Below are 19,939 nucleotides of genomic sequence, written 5' to 3'. Positions count from 1 at the left end.
TTTCAGTGTTTTAGTTTGGGTTCAGCAGGTCTCTTTTCATTGCCAGCAGTGCAGTTTTACAGGACTGATAAGGAACTAGGAAACAGTGATGAGGCAAAAGGGAGATGTTAAAAATGAATGAGGTGCTGGTACAACAAGCCATAAACAGGCATGTCACAGAACAGACATCAAGGAGGTCACATGTCACATGGTCGTTCTCTGTATCTGTTTCTCCCATACTGATCTAGAGTTTGTTACCTTGTGCTCTTCTCTAAATGGCTATTGATATGGTATTGGATAACAATGTGAAGAACTGGGTATTTTGACGTCTGAGAAACTATACATCCCAGAAGTAGCTGTCTTGTTATTGTTTTCTACATATTCCTTGTGTCTGAGACTAAGTGGTTCGTGCCTACATCCGTTGAAGCATTACAATCATAAGATTATGTGGTGGTTTGAAAGAAAATGGCCTCCAAAGGGAATGGCACTATTAGGAGGTGTGGCTTTGTTGGAGTGGGTGTGGCCTTCTTGAAGGAAGGGTGTCACTGTGGAGGTGGGCTTTGAGGTCTCATGTATGCTCAAGCCAAGCCCACTATCTCAGTTTACTTCTTGTTGCCTGCAAGATGTAGAACTCTCAGCTCCTTCTCCTGTGCTGCCATGTCCTGCCATGATGATGACTGACTGAACCTCTAAACAGTAAGCCACTAAATTAAATGTTTTCCTTTATGAGAGTTGCTGTGGCCATGGTGTCTCATCATAGCAATAGAAACCCTAAGACAGATTATCACCTCCACCCATTGCTTTTCTACTCTATAACTACCTGGGGGTATAAGCAGATGGCAAGCTCTGATTCTGCCACCCCCCCTCCTCCCCCACTGCAGCATTTTTCCTCCAAATAAAAGCCTGTACTGTCTTAAAAAGAATAAAAATAAAAAAGTTTGCCTTATCATGTGAAAAATTTGGTCAGAATTCCTGGAATGCAAATTATACATGGCTCTTAAAAGCTTAGGACTAGGAGCAGAGCAGAGTATCAACATTCAAAAAAAAAACAACAGACAAGGCTGTGTTAATACATGCATTTAACATCCAATTTTTGCCAGATAGGACTGAGGAGTGTGCATGAGTGATGGCTAGTCACAGATAATCAACAGACTTCTTTCTTTGGAAGAGTTTGCTATTTCTCACCAAAGAAGCTTTTGCCGCCTATCTACCTAGAAGGGAAAATTGACCATTTCCTCTTCTTCAGCTCCCTTCCCAGCATGTGGGTCCAAGCTCCCCTCCAGGAGTTTGTGTAGATTTTAGATGAGGCTTTGTGTTGCTGTTATCGGAAGAAACACTAATGATACATGGTTTTGTGCATGTGATAATTTTGTACTTGTTCTTCAGTGTATCTTCTCATGAATGAAACAAATTGAAAATGGTTTAACTATAAAATGCTATACCTAACACAAACATGGAAAAATATTGTCATTGAACTACCTCATCTTTAATAGTTAATAGTTTAACATGTAATTCTGGCATATACATTAAAATGAAAGTCATACTATGTACAAAAAAACAACAATAACATGAACAAAAAACATTAATAAAATACATGGTATCTTTCTTCTTCTGATGTTGAAGGGTTGTTATTTTTACATTTTCTAACTTTGATGCCTATTTCTGGAGAATGACTATGGCTCAACATGTTATTCATTTGTAACAAATAACTTGATAACTTATCTTCCCTGATATGTTTTTTAAAAAAAAGAAAAGAAAGAAAGAAAGAAAGCCAGAGTCTTTCAAACAATGACCCAGAAAGTCTGGGCAGAAGGGCTCTGAATCTGCCTTAGAAGGCAGTGGTTGGTATCTGGGAACCTTCCAGGTACCCTGCTGTCATCTCTGATGTATGGGACTTTTCTGTCAAAGATGGCATTTGAACGAGAAGTTCCCCAGTGAGAAAGAGTTTGTAAATCACACAGCAAGTTTCAAGTCCGACAAGGAAATGAGTCAATATACCCATGGCAGACAACATGTGCAAACCTGCAGAGTCCTGTAGTTCAGAACTGCAGTGGGAGTAATGGGAGAAGGAGACTACTGTGTAGTCCCATGTGGACAGGGGATGCCAACATAATGGGCCACGAGGGGGTGGGGGTCTGAGAAGGCTTCCAGAACCTGAGTGGTAAAATTCCACAGAATAAGACAATCATCTCAGTTTCACACTAAGGAGCAGGAGAGGGGAATGAGAGTGAGTATCCATATATGATACATTTCAACACAAATGTCATGGAGTGCACCACTCTGTAACCAATGGAAAGTTTTAAACGTAAGAGAGAGAGAAAGAGAGAGAGGGAGGGAGAGAGAGAGTGTGTGAAAGAGATTTGATATGATAAAGGATTCCTTAGACCTCCCTTCACTTAAGAAAGACTGAACTTTCTTTTGTATCAGAAAGAGACTTTTATATCACTTATTTTTAATAGGGAACGGATGTTTGGGCTTACATGTTAGATTGGACAGAGTGTATGTTTTAATTTCAAAGTTGGGTGTGGTAACTAAGAAGAATGTATTGTAGGAAATATTTGTCTCTACAGACTTGTTTTACTGTTGGCACAGCTGTTTATTCTTTGGCCCAGAAAGCAACTGCAGAAGACAGCAGTGTTACTTCCCAGGCTGGCTCATAGGCTGCTCAGCAAGTGATGTGTCCTGGAGAACAAAGAAGAGATCACTTATTAAAGACTATTTTCCAAAAATGAAAGCAAAATGGCACAATTTTAGGCATTTCAAAATTAAGAAACAAAGGGTGTGCCTCAATTAAAACAAAACCCAGTGCTCTCAGAAATGAATCCCTAAAATATTATAACTCTAAAAATTCATATGTGGAACCAGCCTACTCAATCTTTTGCTGTGATAAAAGAAGACATGTGTGTGTTTGTGTATGTGTGGACATTTGACATTTAATGTGATTAATGATCTGAAACCATAGTGCTTTCATTTCCATGGTATTTTATTTTGCTCACTGATATAACCAAATGCCCAACAGAAGAACTTGAAAGGAAGGTTCCTTTTGAGCTTTCCAGAAAGGCATGGTCGTGGGGTGGCTTGGTCCATGGTGGCAGCAATGTTCATATTTTGTGGGTCAGGAAACAGGGAGAAGCTAGCATGCCTCATAATGGACCTCTGCTGATGACTCACCTCCACCTGCCAGGCCCCACAGCCTCCCATACAGTCCCACTGTTTGAAGAGAGAGCATTCAGACAAATGACCCAATGAGGGACAACACATTCAAACCTACATACATGGGGTCTTCTTGTTGATTTCCTTTCCTCACTAAGCATTTGAGTGACTGGATATGCTGATGTGTAGGATCTGTGTCTGTGTTCAGGATTTGGAAGAATGATGGGGACTGGTAAATTCACCTATTAAGTGTCAGCTATAAAGCAAGATGGTGTTCAAAACTGAATAGGGTATATGTATGTATATATGTATATATATATATACATATATATACATATATATATATGTGTGTGTGTATGTATCTATACACATATCTATTACATTTAGTCAAAAAATGTTCTAAACTCAATGACCGAATAAAGTTGAAGACATCACTATCTTTTCCATTACCCGTTTTCAATTCTCACCTAGCTTCACGTTTATAATACTATTGTTCAAATATTTCTCTTATCACACACTTAGCAGGTTTCCAGCAGGTTTTGCCTTTCTTACCAACCAATAACTGATACAAACTGCAAGTGCAAAAAGCTAAAAACATCCTACCCCTGCCACCTTTGTGGACACCTCAGAACTAATGTTGTTACATGGAAACAAAGGGCAGATAAAATACACAAAAATAAAAGCATACATAGTTCAATTTTAAAATGGCTTGTTGATCCTGAAACTGGAAAAGCAAGATAATACATTAATGGAAAGCTTATTAAAGAACACATTTTTAATTAAAATAGAAGCACATCACTTTCTCCCTTCCCCTTCTTCCCCACTCAGCCTTTCCAAAGTTCACCCTTTCAACTCATTCCATGCCTCAATTCTCAGATTAATAGATTAATAGCATCTCTTTTTGATTATTATTGTTACATACATGTACGTATATGTGCATGAATATGTGTGCATCATTATATAAGCACACTCTGTGGAGTCTGTTTTTGTTGATTGTATGTATATGGTTGGTTACCATAAAAACTTTTATAAAGAACAGATAGCTAGGATCAGGGCAGGATTAAAGCTGTGGAAATACTCTATGTAAAGGGAACTTCACTTCATCATATGACATGTTAACAAAAGTCCTCAAAGTATCTCACAAGTTACATTAGCTGGTCAGTGGAGTTAACTTTGAGGCTGGAAAAGTAGTGAAACAATTCCTAGTCTACCAATGAAAACTATATTTAAGAAAGATTAAATGGCATATTCAAGATTGTGAGACCAAAATGAGCCATCTTAGAAATAAGACCAAAATGCTTTCACCCAAAATTAAGGCCTAAGATTTCTCCTTTTAGGAATAGGTCATTAGTTACTGAAACCAGTCAGTTCAGATTCCAGAAACCAGGAAGTGTAAAAGTACAGAGTTACAAGGTAGTCACGAGGTAATGCCTGCCGGACTACGGAATGTCCTCTCCCTAGTTTCCAGGGTAACTGACCATAAAAATATCCCCACCTGAGGGCAGCCAATGATCAATGGTGGCAGGCAACCACCCCCTTAGAAGTAAGATTAAGCCATGATTTCTAGAAAGGCCCTAGAAGCGAGCCAATCAGAATTGTACTCATACTAGCACCCCTAAATGATGTAACCTTGTGATTTTTCCCTTTAAAAACTGAGCTTACAGAGAAGTGGGCACTTCCTCCAGCCTCCACTGCGTTGGATGTATTGGACGAAGTCCCTGCCTAGGCTTGTATTGTATATCCAGAATTAAACCTTGCTTTTGCATTCCAGCATGCTCATCTTTGGTGGTCTCTCTGGGGGTGTGGTGTCTCTGGGGGTTGCGATCTGGGCACAACAAAGATTACAGTCTTGATTTTGTTGAATCAGACTGCAACTCAGATTTTGTTACTATAAACTCTGGGCCATCATTTTTATCAAGAGCAATCTACAGATTCAATGCAATCCCCATAAAAATTCCAACAGTTTTTCACAGATCTTGAAAGAACAATTTTCAGCTTTATATGGAAACACAAGAAAATTTAGGATAGATAAAACAATCATGATTCATAGAAGAACTGCTAGGGGTATCGCCATTCTCAACTTTGAATTGTACTACAAAGCTATAGTAATAAAAACAGCATAGTGTTGGCATAAAAACAGATTTGTTGATCAATGGAATTGAATTGAGGTCCCAGATATAAATCCATACACTTATGTATGCCTGAGTTTTAAAAGGAGGACAGAAATACACTCTGGAAAAAAGACAAACATCTTCAACAAATGGTCCTGGTCAAACTGAATGGCTGCATGTAGAAGAACCCAAGTAAATCCATACTTATCACCCTGTACAAAACTCAAATCCAAATGAATCAATGACATCAATATAAAGCCAGAAACACTGGATCTGAGAGAAGAAAAAGTGTGGAACAACCTTGAACTCATTGTCACAGGAATAGGTTTCTGTACAGAACATTATTAGCACCAGCACTAAGAGAAACTTAATAAATGAATGGTGCCTCCTGAAACTGAAAAGCTTCTGTATAACAAAGGATACTGCCATTCACACATAGCAGCAGACTACAGAATGGGAAAATATTTTTACAAATTACACATCTATCATAGAGCTAAAATCCAAAATATATGAAGAACTAAAAATAATTGGCCATAAAGAAAACAACCCAATTAAAACGGGGTACACATCTAAAGAGAGAATCCTAGGAAGAGGAATGGCTGAGAAGCACTTTAGGAAATGTTCAACATCCTTAGTCAACAGGGAAATGCAAATCAAAACTACCTTGTGATTTCATTTTACACCAGTCAGAATGGCCAAGGTCAACGAAAAAAAGTGACAACTCATGCTAGAGAAGATATGGAGCAAGGGGAACACTCATCCATTGCTGGTGAGAGTACAAACTTGTAGAGCCACTCTGGAAATCAGTGTGGCAGTTCCTCAGGAAATGGAGAATAGATCTATCTCAAGATTCAGCTGTATCACTCTTAGGCATATACCCAAATGACTGTATATCCTACTATAGAGACACTTGTTTAATCATGTTCACTGCTGCTCTATTCATACAACCAGAAATAGACTAGATGCCTTTCAAGTGGATAAATGGACAAAGAAAATGTGCTAAATTTACTCAGCTCTTATAAAAATGAAATTTGCCAATAAATGAATGGAATTAGGAAAAAAAATCCTGAATGAGGTAAGTCAATCCCAAAAGACACATGTGCTAAGTATCTGCTTATATGTGAATGTCAGCTGTTAAACCTTGGATAAGCAAGCCACAATCCATATAACCACAGAGATCAGGAATAGAGTAAAGGACTAGGGGGAGAGTTGGATCACCATAGGAAGGAGAACAGAGTTGTCATGGATGTATGGAGATGGGGGTCTGGAATGGGAGGATCAAATGGTAAGGGGGAGAACATGGACAGGGACAGCTAAAACTAAGGGCCATTTGAGGAGTCATACAGAAACCTAATAGAGCAGAAGCTTCCTAAAATACATACTTGTACAGAGGTGATCTAAATAGAATTGCTAAAGAATGGGGAGACCAAGCCCCAACTGGCTATCTCTCATCACCTAATTTCACTTCTGGGAATGGATTATTTTTAGTCAAATTGCTGGCCAAAGGAGTACCATAGAAACCATAAACAACCCAGGCTATTGGTTGCTTACCACAAACTGCTGGTAAGGCCTTGTTGCTGAAGACAACATCTATACAGCTCACTGAACATGAAGTCAAATTGGTGCCTACCTAGTCTTTACCCCAGTGGTCTAGTGTTTACGGTACTGCAAGGTACTCTGCACACTACCAAAGGAGAAACATAAGCACCAACCCAGCTACAAACTCTTCTATCTACAATGGTAACCCACGTGCAGGATGCATTAGTGTGATAGTGGCACTAAGCTTGTGAAACTAACCAACCAATATTTCATTGTGTTTGAGGCCCATTGTGTGAGGTAGAGCCCATCCCCAACACTGCACAGGTGGTTAAAAATCTGAGACTATGTAGCCCAGGGATCAAGGGGAAAACCAAATTCTACTGTTTTACCAAAGGAAGATAGCAATAAAATGACTCCTAACAACGTTCTATTTTATCCATAGATCAGTGTCTTTTCAGCTATCATTAGAGAAGCTTCCTTATGCAGTAGATATGAACTAAGACAGAAACCTACAGCCAGACAATGTGCAGAGAGTGAGAGACCTTCGAATATTCAGGCCTAAAATAGCATGTCTCCATCAATTCCCTCCCCTCGAGGGTTCATGGGACCCTGGGAAAAGGAGGCAAAAAAATTGTTAGAGCCGGATGGGATGAAGGACACAAGCAAGAAGACCTAAATACAGCAGGACTGGGTTACATATGAACTCACAGAGTCTGGGGCAGCATGCACAGGGCCTGCACAGGTCTGGGCCTGATTGATGAGGTCCCAGCACTGAGAGTGAACGTGTACACAAGCCCACATCCCTAACACAAAAGCTGTCTACAACTGATAACCATTTGCAAATGAAAAATTAGTTTTTCTCCAATGGAATCTCACTGCGTATACAAACCACACTTAAGGGCAGACCTCATGCAGGGGCATTTTTGGAGGTTCTTTGTCTCACAATGCTTTGTCAGGTTTGTGTGTTTGTTTTTCCTTTTCCTTTTCAGGTCCTTTGGGTGTATAGTATGGTTTCCAGTTTTGTGTTTCTATGGGATCTCTGTGTGTGCGAATGTGTGCATCTCTGCATCTATACGTGTTCCCTGAGCTTTCCTTTGGCTCCCTTTCTTCTGTTTGTTTTGCCCCATTCTGTTTTTTTTAAATCTATTATTACTATTATTTATATTATTATTTATTTCTCATCGTTATTTTAATGAGTGTGGATTTGGGTGGATGGGGAGTTAGAGAGGATCTGGGAGGAAATGGGGGAGGGGAAACAGCAATCAGAATATATTTTATTAAAAAATCCATTTCAATAAAAAAATTCTGGGCCATTTTTTTTGCTTGATCACATTTCCTACCTGACAGAAATAAATAATTGTTTATTCAACTATTCTTTCTCTCATTCTTCACGTGTTTACTTAGCACGTAGGAATACAGAGCCCTGGACTGGGTGCTGTGAAATTTATGGAGTTATAAATCAGACTCTTGCTTCTCAGGGGGCCAGCAAGGGAGGTAAAAGACTTCCTAAGAGCTGGGAAGGAGTGGAAAATCATGCCTAATAAGACAGTTATAGAAAGAATTGTAGAAGGTCCCTGTTAAGATAAATTATTTCTGGCTAAGGAATCATGGGAGGCTGTATGAGGAATGTGGCGGTGTTGCTGAACCCTAAGGATTGGTTGGCATTTGGGCAAACAGTGAAAAGGCGTGAATTCCACAAGTGAGGCAAAGAGACAAGGAGCAATGAGAGGAACTCTAGAAACCCTGAGCCGTCCATCCCTTTCTGTGGTGTGGAGAGTTTGAAAGTACAGAGGCTGAATAAACTGCTTAAGGACGGGGCTAAGGTGTGATTACAGTTTATGTGGGAAGCAGAAAGTACTGAAGAAAGCCTTGAGGACATTGATGGAGCCATACAGTTTAAGCTTAAATATGTGCTTTACAGTTTAGAATGTGACCTTGGCCAGCTTATATAACTCCCCTAAAATTTTAATATTTTATCCATAAAATGAGAACATTTGTTAAATATTTTATTAATATTTTCAAATATTGGGTGCGTAGATTAAAAGGCAGGATGCTGGAAAAGAAACAGGCGCATCAAATCCCTCAGAGAAAATTAATTTCTTTTCTCACTTTTGGTACGTTGGGGAACCAAGGGTGCTGTTTGCTGAAGGGGCTGTTGTTATGAGTCTCATGTTTTAGTAAAGCAAATGTATTAGATGAATTGAAGACAGAGGGGGTAAAGGCTGAAAGATGAGAGGCAGAAAGGTTTCCTTCCTCTTCTTTTAATTACAACAGAGCACACGGAGAAACAGATGCCTCACAGAAACACCACTACTGGGAATGTTTAATATCTAGACTGTTAAAAGAACATTTCATCAAACTAATTATATCATAGCAAAGTACCCACAGGGCAAGATGAAATCAAAGTCATCTGTCGAATTTTGCTAGAATTCATAGGTCTCAGCCCTCTGCTCCTAGATACATTTCAACCATCTGGAATAACGTTTTAAGAAACTCAACAATATCACTTGAACAGATACATATTCAAACGATGAATGTGCCTAATTTTAAATGAATCTTTGGGGGCTCATTGAAAATTCAGCACTTTGATCACTAATGTATGCCACTAGCCTACCTAACCAACACATCTACTCTCAGATAACCCAAAAGTTGGCTAGGACTGACAGCTGTCTACTGGATGGCATTGGCTTTGGGCCCTTCTTCACAGACTGTCTAAGGGAGGTTTGCAAGTCACTCTCCACTTGCTATATTCATCTTCTAAAGATGAAGTAAGGCTTGAAGGAAATTCTTATTTATTGACAGATAACTATAAGCATTTATATTTTCACAAGTGCCTAAACATCATCTAACTATCTCTGGAGGTAAGTAGTACATTTTTAATAACTGGTATCGAACATTCTCTGTGTATAGAATGCTACTTACAAATATACTTTCAAACAAGTAGATAGAGTAGGAAGCATTATGACCTTGATGTTGATGGGAAGTGTGTGTGTGTGTGTGTGTGTGTGTGTGTGTGTGTGTGTGTACACAAGGCCGTACAATGCGCTAATTAAATCTGTTCCCCCTAAGCTTCCTCTGTCACTTTATGCTGAGAGTGAGTGACTCTAAAATTCAGTTGCTTTTTCAGGGTTTCCATCACTAGTGTAGTTGTAAGCTGATAAATCTCCCAAAGACACACTGTAGCTCTGGAGCCCTTGGCAAGTTCACAGAAAAGGCCTCTGGATCCCTATCCTCTGAGACAAATCGAAAGCCCCAGAGCTCTTGGCTGAATCCACAGCTGTGCAGTGTGACCACAGTGGTTCATGGTGGACACTAGGAAGTCTCTACTTTATTCAGCTGCACAGGGAGGCTGCTGTTAAAGCCAACCTCTTAGAGTCTCTTAAGAAAGCTTTGGGGCGGTGGTGACACAAGCCTTTAATCCCAGCACTCGGGAGGCAGAGGCAGGCGGATCTCTGTGAGTTCGAGGCCAGCCTGGTCTCCAAAGCGAGTTCCAGGGAAGGCGCAAAGCTACACAGAGAAACCTTGTCTCAAAACAAAACAAAACAAAACAAAAAAAAAAACCAAGAAAAAAAGGAAGCTTTGGAGGGAAAAAATTCATCATGGTTTTGGTGCTCTGTGTTAATCTTCACCATAATTCAAGTCTCCCCAACATACCTGCTGTCACTGATTCTAACCTCTAGACATCTCTCTATCCTCTGCTTTTATTCAGTGTCCCCTATCCTTACTCTCCAGTTCTTCCCAATGAGCCCTCTGTTACTATAGTTTGCTCTGTAGTAATCCCTTAGCATGACCTTAGCATGGCCCTGGATATTCCCTCTTTTTACTCTAATTCATCACTGTCTATCCCTACCTTATTTTCAGCTCAGGGCTGGTCCTTTACTCCACTTCACTTCTCACAGAATCTGAGGCGGAAATAGGTAGGCATCTTCTTAGTTCCTCATTACACTTTTTTTGTCCCATTTTTTGGTCTTTTTATTATTATTAATTTTTATTTGTTTTATATACCAACCACAGTTTCCCCTTCCTCATCTCCTCCAGTTCCCTCCCTTCACCTCCTTTCTAACCCCCCCCCCCACACCTCAGAAAGGCTAAGGCCTCCCATGGGAGTCAACAAAGCATGGCATATCAAATTGAGGCAGGACCAAGCTCCTCCTCCCTTCATCAAGGCTGAGCAAGGTATCCCACAATAGGGAAAAGGTTCCAAAAAGCCAGCTGCTCATGCTCCAGGGACAGATTCTGGTCCCACTGCTAGGGGGCCCCACAAACAGACTAAGCTACACAAGTGTCACCCACATCTAGAGGGCCTAGGTCAGTCCCATGCACGCTCCCTAGCTATTGGTCTAGAGAGTCTGTGAGCTCAGGTCAGCTGTCTCTGTGGGTTTTCCTGTCATGATTTTCACACACACACACACACACACACACACACACACACACACACACACACACTTACCCACGAGATCTCATTTATTTGCCCTTCCCAGAGCAATCCACGTGTCCCTCTCAGAAGACAAACACAGTATGTACTCACTCATAAGTGGGTAGTAGACGTAAAGCAAAGGATAACCAGGCTACAACCCACAGCCCCAGAGAAACTAGGTAACAAGGAGGGGCCTCATTACACTTCTTAGCAATTGTTGTTTCCCTTCAGAAACTCAATTCCTTAAAAAGCAACAGTGGAACAGACCAGACTCACAGTCCTTTAGCTAATTCCAAGCCCCACCCCTTATCCCTTAGACACAGTCAGCACTGGGCCACCTTCACTACGACTGTTTTCATAATGTTCAATAGTTTAAATGTCCACAGGAATGCGGTATCCAGTACTCTACCCTAACATCTCAACTTCCTCACTTCCGGGGATCTCACTCTGTCTCACCTCAGCCCTCACTTCTCTATCATTTGTAAACACTGCAGTACTTGGAATTTTGTCCCATTGTGAACTTTCCCAACCACTCCATCCTGTCCTTTCACTCGGCAATCTACTCACTGAACCCCCATCCATAAACTCAATCCATCGATGTCATAAACTCCCTGGTTTCTTTTTCTTTCCACATTCAAGTCCACGATCAGTCACTGTGTTCATTTTGGAAATCCCTGATCTGCTTAAATTCAACTCTGCCATCATGGTGCTTCTCCATGTAGCATCTGACTATGGCAGGATAAAAAACAACCATGACTGACCCTGTCAAAACTAAGCCACAATGCTCAGGTGGATTTTCTGGACTGCTAGCTTTTTGACCACATTTCCCTGCTCAGTTCACTTTTTCACTCCCCTAGAAAGTATTTTATATCCAACTTTTTCAGACATCTAGATCTTAATTCTCAGTGGGTGATCTCACTTTCCACATTATTTAGAAAGTAGAATGATTCCCAAGTGAACTTCTCCATATTCCCCTAATCAAATCTTCCAATAATTTTGCACTTTACAACCATCTTTGTTCCTTTTATAGTGAGTGAAGTGATAAACAACAGCCAAAGGATTTTGAGGAACAGTTAGGAAGACTTACATTCTAGACCAGCAGTTCTCAACCTGTGGCATTGTGACACCTTTTTAAATGAGCCTTTTATAAGGGTCGTAGATCAGATATCCTGCATGTCAGATATTTACATTATAATTCATAACAGTAGTAAAATTACAGTTATGAAGTAACAATGAAATAATTTATGGTTGGGGAATCACCACAACATGAGGTACTGTATTAAAAGGTCACAGTAATAGTAAGGCTGAGAACCACTGGTAAAGACATTAATATTTATCATACAACTATGTTTAAGAGAAGGCACCATTGGAGAAAAGGATGATCATTAGAACAGAGGAGTCCAGAAATGGACCAAATGTATCAGTTGATGAAGATGATTCTGCAATGCTATGGAGAGTATGTGGTCTTAAAAGTTCTCTCTCTCTCTCTCTCTCTCTCTCTCTCTCTCTCTCTCTCTGTGTGTGTGTGTGTGTGTGTGTGTGTGTGCAGGCACTCATGTACCACAGCATGCATACCCATGTCATGACATGCTCATGGACATCAGAGGACAACTCTTGGGAATCCTTCAGGACCCAGTTCTCTCCTGCCACCTTGTGGGTTCTGGGGATCAAATTCAGGTTGGCAGGCCAAACAGACAGACAGAGGACAGTGAGTACTTTGGAATTCTGATTTAATACTACATCAGAAATTAATTCCAGGTGATCTAAATATAAAAACAGAGCAATAAAAGGTTCAGGAGGAAAAGCCTATTATGGTGGTATGATATAAGCAAGACTATATTCAATAAGCACAGGAAGGAAAATAACATAAATTGAATTATAATAAAATTAAAACCTAGTCATTAAAAAACACATTCTTGAAAGAGTGAAAAAGAAAGCCAGAGAATGGAATATTAGTGCAGTATAAACAGCTGACAAAGGAGGAGATTACATAAATAATCATCACACTCCATCAAGGAATAAATAGCCACTTAAACAGAAAATGGGAGGAGGATTTGCATAAATACTTATTAAAAGACACTCAACATTATTAGCTATTATTAAAATGCAAATTTTAATCAGGACAGCATACCAGTGTACAATGACCAGAAAGTCTAAAATGAAGAGACAATACCCAATGTTGGCATAGATGGAGTTTACCACACAGTTGCAGTGACAGTTCAAGCCCAGAAGCACCACTTTGCGAACTGCTGGGTAGTATCTACAAAAGCTGCACACACATATGCCTATACAGCAACAATTATTCTTGATAAATACACAAGAAGAATGCAAAGATATGCTCACCAAAGCGTGAACGAGTATGTTTATGGCAGCATATTCATAATGGTATCAATATTATGTTGGAAACCACCAACATTCTTGATGATAGAATGGATAAACACATTGCAGCATGTTTACACAAAGGAACACTGTCCCACAGAGAGATACAACAAATTACATCAATAGGCAACAATATAGAGAAATCCATAAGAGTAAAAGCAATGACTTATTGTGAGATAAATTCAATTTGGATCGCCTGTCTTTCTTTAGGGCTTCAAAAATGCGTGTCTAATGTTTGCAAAGCCTATAATTCAGAAGCCGTCTTTATGGTCTTCTTAAAGAAGTGCTGTTATTTTTCTGAGCTACCACTTCCTTAAGAATAATAAAGTTATCTTGAAGTTGATTAAACACAGGCAGTCACTATCTCAATTAGCTTTTACGTTATCAGACTAACTATGAACATTCTTTGACTCTTTACATCATTACCCCTCTTTGACTCTTAGCAAATCTATATAAAACAGGAACAACAGTAGCAACTATATTACAGAACTGTTGTGGGAATTAAATGAGATAATATGTGTAACAGTGATAGCTCCATAGATGCTTGCATTTAATCCAGATGCTTTCAATTTGCCATAAACAGCATTATCATCAGAATGGGACATGCTCATAAAAATTATTAGTGATTTGTGGACACACCCCATCGCTGCTGAAGGGTGGGTAGGTCCGGAGATTTGTAATTTGACTGGCATTTGAGGTGATTCATTCTGCACTCTTGAGTTTGAAAGCTACCACCTAGAGATCAGGTTTCCCCAATTGTTCCTCACAGTTTGCAAGTAGCAGTCTGCATGTAAAGACTGCTTTCTCATGGTGACTGATATTCAGTGTTGTCAGAATAGTATAATATAAATTATAAAAGAATTTGTTACAGATCTGTGTAGCATAAAAGAATTTTACATTTTGATTCACCAAAAATATAAAAAGGAGTGTCGTTGTGCAAATGGTATTAAATGTTAATTCAGCTCCAGTCATGAGATTCTTCCCAAGTCGTATAAAGATATTTGACTCCTCTCACATTTCACATAACCTATTTCCCTCTTGAAATAATCCATCCCACCGGGACTGTTATTGCTTCCTTCCTTTTTTCTTTAGAGGATGCAGAAAGCACATACATGTTCTCAGAGACAGGATAAGTACCATATTCTCTGGGCCTGAGGTATTCATATTAAGCCCGGAACTAGACACCCATGACCACTTTCTCACATCTGTATTCATTTATAGGAAAGTCCCAGGGAAAACTTCAAGTGAGACATCTCCAACTGCTTAACTCAAGTAGAAATCTGTATCAAATCATAGAAGCCATTTGAACTTTTCTGGTCTACAAAACAATTATGCAACTTACTGCACCAGACATAAAATTTTAGTGGGAAGCAACATCTTCCCATTGGATGAGTGATTGCCCGACAATGCTAAGTCAGCCTTTGGGTAAGGGAAAACAAACAAACAAACAGGAGTTATTTCCATCTTTATTTTCTCCCGTCTTATTAGGTAAACTTCAAGGTACTGATAAAGATAGAACAGATTTTTATCAGTATAAGATGTTTAGGACCAAATGTCCTTATTCAGTGAAAAGCCCTGAACATACTTTATTGTGTAAAGTAAGTTCATCTAATCCAGTTTCATTTTTTTTCAACTACTGTTGGCTCTCCTTGCAAATTTAAATTCTATAAATCAGTTGAAGTGTCTTTCTGACATGTTCATTTCATGAGCCAAGGTTAAGGATGGTTGGGAAGAGAGATGAAGAACTTAATCCTAGGCCACCAGATGGCTTGTTTTCTAGCCAACAATTGCTCCTTTATAAATATCCAATGCTCTTGACTTTATGATGCAATGACTAACATTGAAGGTGACTCTGAAGGACACTAAGACCTTTCTCCTCCTCCTCTTCTTTTGTTTTCTGGGTTTGGTTGTGTGTATTTTTTTTCTTTTTCTTTCTTTTTTTTCTTTCTTTCTTTTCTTTTTTTTAACTTTTGAGATAGGATCTCACTTTGTAACTCTGATTGACTAAGAACTCACTATGTAGACTAGACTGACATCGAACTCACAGAGGTCTGCCTGCCTCTGATTCCTGAATGCTGGGATTAAATATGTGTGCCACCATGTCCTGCTCTCTACCTCTTCTTGCTAAGGATGAAAAAAAATTTTCTGGTAGTGATGGTAAATTTTGACAGTTTGCTAAGCAGTGGAAATTATGCTGTAAGCAAAAGTCTTTGCAAGACAGAGATTCCTACAAAACACTGTAGTCTTAATTTTTCCAGACTGGTTACTGGCTACTCTTACGGGATCTAATTCCAAGAACAACTTCACTTGAAGCAAGGGTTCTCTGTCCTGAAACCAAAATCACAAGGCGTATAGATTGAAGCCACGAATTGTTTAGGAGAAGCTTGACCCTTGACCCTCTTGCTTTACCTGACTTCCAAACTGATTTTGCACCATGAAAACAAATTATGATCATGTATAGCCTGACAAAGTAAAAACAGGAAAATGTACGAACACCTTAACAAGAGTAGCTATTTAGCAGACTGCTGACAGCATTAAAAATGTTTCTCAATCCTATGAGCTACAACACTTACTCAGACTCCTTCCTCAGTTGGGAGAAGCAGCAGCAAATTCCACTGAACTAAACTGCATCTTGAGAACTGTCTTGGCAGTTAGATAGAACATCATAACAGAAAAGCATCTGTCAAAGATCCTGACAGAGTCATAGTCCACCCTCGTCATGTTCTATGTCACCTTTTCTCTGCTTCTGTGGCCTCTGTTCTATCTGGGATGACCTGGGGGTTTGGGTCAGGCAGTTCGAGATTGTGTTACAAATTAAGAGTTGTAAAGGACACCTTGCTCTGTGATTTCTGTTCTGATACTTGAGAAACAAAATGTGAACATGCTTGGGAATGGAAACAGATTTGGAAGCAGCAAACATGGAGTTCTCTGGTTGGTGGATGAATGTAAAAACCCTGACACCATTAAAAAGCTCACAGCTGGCTGTCAGGGAAAGAAACGGGAGGAGAGGAGGACCTGGCTATTAACACTAATATCCAGGGACTGTACACATCCGTCCATTCATTTTTTCATTCATTGGACCCCCTGCCCCGCCCCGCCTTCCATGCTTTCTGTTCCTCCCTTGAATGAGAGAGCAGTTTTAAATAAAGGCTTAAGATGTTTCCAAATAATAAATAGAAGTGGCAACACTTACTTTCCGGTAATAAGCTGGCTCCTGGACGGCGTGCAAATAGGCTGGACATAGTAGTTCTCTAGTTTAACTCCTTCGGCTGCGAGTTTGTCCAGAGTGGGCGTCTTTATCTCAGATCCGTGGTAACCCACATCTCTAAATCCCTGATCATCGGCTAAGATGAAAATGAGATGGGGCTGGGAGGTGGCCGTGGATCCTGGTTCAGACCTCTCTCCATCTTCAGTTCTCAGGGGCCCCTCCTCTTCTAAACCCTGGCCCCAGCACAGGTAGCCATAGGTGAGCAGGCTGAGGACCCAGAAGCCTGCCAGGACACCCATCACCACTATCTTTCCAGGCCACACCCAGCCCGGAGGAGGTGGCGGAGGCAGAGGCTCCGCGCTGTCCCTGGGGGCCATTCACTCGGGTCCCAGCAGAGACTCCACACACAGAACCCTGCCCCCTCTGCTGCTGCGGGCACACTCATGCATGCGGAGGGGTAAAGTCAGCTGAAGGCTGCAAGGGAATCCTGCTCCCCTCCCAGCTATCACAACTTCAGTCCTCTGGAGGTGATGGTTTAACCGGTGGACGTTGGAAAAACTAGAAGGGCGCAGGTCTTCTCCATCAGTTTGCGCTTTTTCTCTCCTAGCACCGCCCAGCAGCTTCCACAAAAAAAAAGTTAGTGTCTTCGCCCAAAAGTTCTCACGAAGAAAAAAGAACAGACGAGAGGAACTGATAGCTGCACAGGACAGTGACTTTGGGGTTCACATAGTCTTCTGCTTCGTAGGGGAGTAGGACTGTGCCCATGTGCAGGCAGGCACCAGAGGTGGTGGGACTGACATCAGTCCAGCGGCCCCGGCACCCAGGAAGCCTTGCCAAGTTGTTCTGAGCGACTCCCTGCTTCTGGATGGATGACAGGCTGAGCCTAGGGGACCTGCTTCTGGCTGGCTGCCTTCCGCACTTTTTCGGGGCTATTTCCCCATCTTCCCCTGTGGGTGAGTCAGCTTCCCTGACCCCTCTCCAGGCGGCCAAGTGAGAAAGGATCTTGCTCTAGAGCCGGCCCTCCTACGTCTTAGGCAATTCCGTCTCTGCCCCGCAGCGCTTGCGAACACTCACCGGGTCCTGGCCGGTGACCGCCAGCACACGCGTCCCCTGCGGGTGCTGCAGCGGCCCCTGCGTGAGCTTGGGTGGCTGACTTAGTTCTGGCTCTCTGTGCCTTCTCCGTCTACTCGCCTGGCAGCCCCAGCCGGAGATCCATGCTTGCTGGCTGAGGGCGGGCCCAGTCAGGGGAGGCGCTGGCTCTCCGCCCTCCTTTCTGCTCCAAGAAGGATAGACCCGGGAAGGGCGGCTTCGCTGCAGGGCGGCTCCCAGGGGTCCCCATTGGGACCTCCCTGTGCAAGCCGTCTTTCTGTGGGTCTGCGAATGGAAAGTCCCCTTGCTCATCTCGAAACTTTGGAAGCTACTGGAGCCAGGGAAAGGAGAGGAGAATCAACAGATGGCATAGTACACTCTCGGGCTGGTTTTTCTTCATTGCACGCCTCCTCCTTTTTTATCCTTCCTTGACTTTGCCATTTCTTTTCTCTTTATTTTTTTTTTCTGACAGTCACAGCTACAACCTTTAAAGTAATACTTTTTCTATCAACAGTTGAACTTTCCAGTCCGATTTCCTCCTTACTCTCTTCCTAAGTGAAGATGTTAAGAGTGTAGGCTTTTTTTCCTCTCTCGAAACTTCCAGGACTTTTCCCGCCAAGAATGGAGAGAGAGAGAGAGAGAGAGAGAGAGAGAGAGAGAGAGAGAGAGAGAGAGAGAGAGAGAGAGAGAGAGAGGTTACACCCTCAAGACCGGAAGCACATTTGTGTGTATAGTTTTGAGACAGTTTCATGTGCTGACCTGGAACTCCCTGTGTACCTGAGGATGACTCTGAACTTCTGATCCTCCTGTCGCCTCTTCCCCAGATGATAAGATTCCTCCAAGCCAGGTTCACAGAGCGTTGGATCAACTTCCCAGCACTCTGTCAGCTGAGCTGTGCCTTTGCATTTTTGCAGCAAACATTGCTTCCTGTCTATTATCTTGGGGTCTTCTCCCTTCCTTCCCTCTCCCTCTCGCTTTCTCTCATTTCACTTCTCTCTGTTTTCTTTTTTCACCTCTCTCCTCCCCACGATAGAGGCTTGTTCTCTTTGAGAAAACATATTTTTACTATAACTGTAGCCTTTTTTTTTTTGGTTTTTCGAGACAGGGTTTCTCTGTGTAACTTTGTGCCTTTCCTGGATCTCACTCTGTAGACCAGGCTGGCCTCGAACTCACAGAGATCCACCTGCCTCTGCCTCCCGAGTGCTTGGATTAAAGGTGTGCGCCACCACCGCTCGGCAACTGTAGCCTTTTAAAACACTGCTCAGAGGCGGTATCTCTACGGGAAGAGACAGTCAATACCAACACTCCTTGAGATACTTTTTCTTTTTTCTCATATTTTTCCCTACTTGTTTCAACACTTGCTCACTGAACACCTACTGCAGACTGGCATACAACCTGTTAGACCCAATTAATGGCGAAGTCATAATTCTAAGTTTCTTTTAGCTGTTCCTTTTAATTCCTCGCCTGTTACTACAGTTCCAGTAGAATTCTCAGGCAAAGTTGGTGAAGTGGAAGCCGAGCCTGGAAGACAGAATGCTGTTTCATGCAGCTAATTTTGCCAACGCTCACAGGCTATTGCTTATTCTGGTTGCTTAGGGGAGAGATGCTGAGATTTAGAAGGCATGTTTAGAATTGGGAGTAGCAAGTCTGAGTTTAAAATTCCAAACTTATAAGGAAAGTCCTGTTGGGGATTAGAGTACGCAGAGGCGGGGCTCTGGGCTTCCCTGGCCTAATGGGACCGCTGGAGTGGAAAGCCTCGAACACTCAGACAGATCCAGAGCTGATGAGTGAACTAGAAGAAGGACTGTCTGTATTTCTGTGTGACAAAGATATTCAATTCCAATTTATACTTCTGGCAAGATTTTTTTAAGCTAACATTTATGTATTATTTTTGTGAGCTAACCATAGTAACCTAGACACTGACACACATAGGCACACTCATGTGCTTCTAAGTCTTGATGTGGTTAGTATCTCATCTACTTTATCATTCTCTACCAGCCCTGAGGAGCGTTCCTCCTTCTCACAATATTGGAAGAGCTGAGTAACATCAGTGGGAAGCAAGGA

At 41.4% G+C, this 19,939-nt stretch overlaps 1 protein-coding gene across 1 annotated transcript in view; it reads right to left on the bottom strand.

The window, feature by feature from the left end:
- Arsj (arylsulfatase family member J) overlaps nucleotides 1–17,358 on the bottom strand; it is a 75,160-nt gene extending 57,802 nt beyond the window's left edge. The window contains exon 1 of the mRNA XM_059266203.1: nucleotides 16,772–17,358. Within this exon, the coding sequence (XP_059122186.1) occupies nucleotides 16,772–17,163 (392 nt within the window). The 5' untranslated portion in view covers nucleotides 17,164–17,358. The remainder of the gene's footprint in view (nucleotides 1–16,771) is intronic.
- Between the last annotated feature and the right edge of the window lie 2,581 nt (nucleotides 17,359–19,939).

This window comes from Peromyscus eremicus, chromosome 6, assembly GCF_949786415.1.
Source record: "Peromyscus eremicus chromosome 6, PerEre_H2_v1, whole genome shotgun sequence".
In the NCBI taxonomy this organism is placed as follows: Eukaryota; Metazoa; Chordata; class Mammalia; order Rodentia; family Cricetidae; genus Peromyscus; species Peromyscus eremicus.
This window is presented reverse-complemented; position numbering and strand designations above follow the sequence as displayed.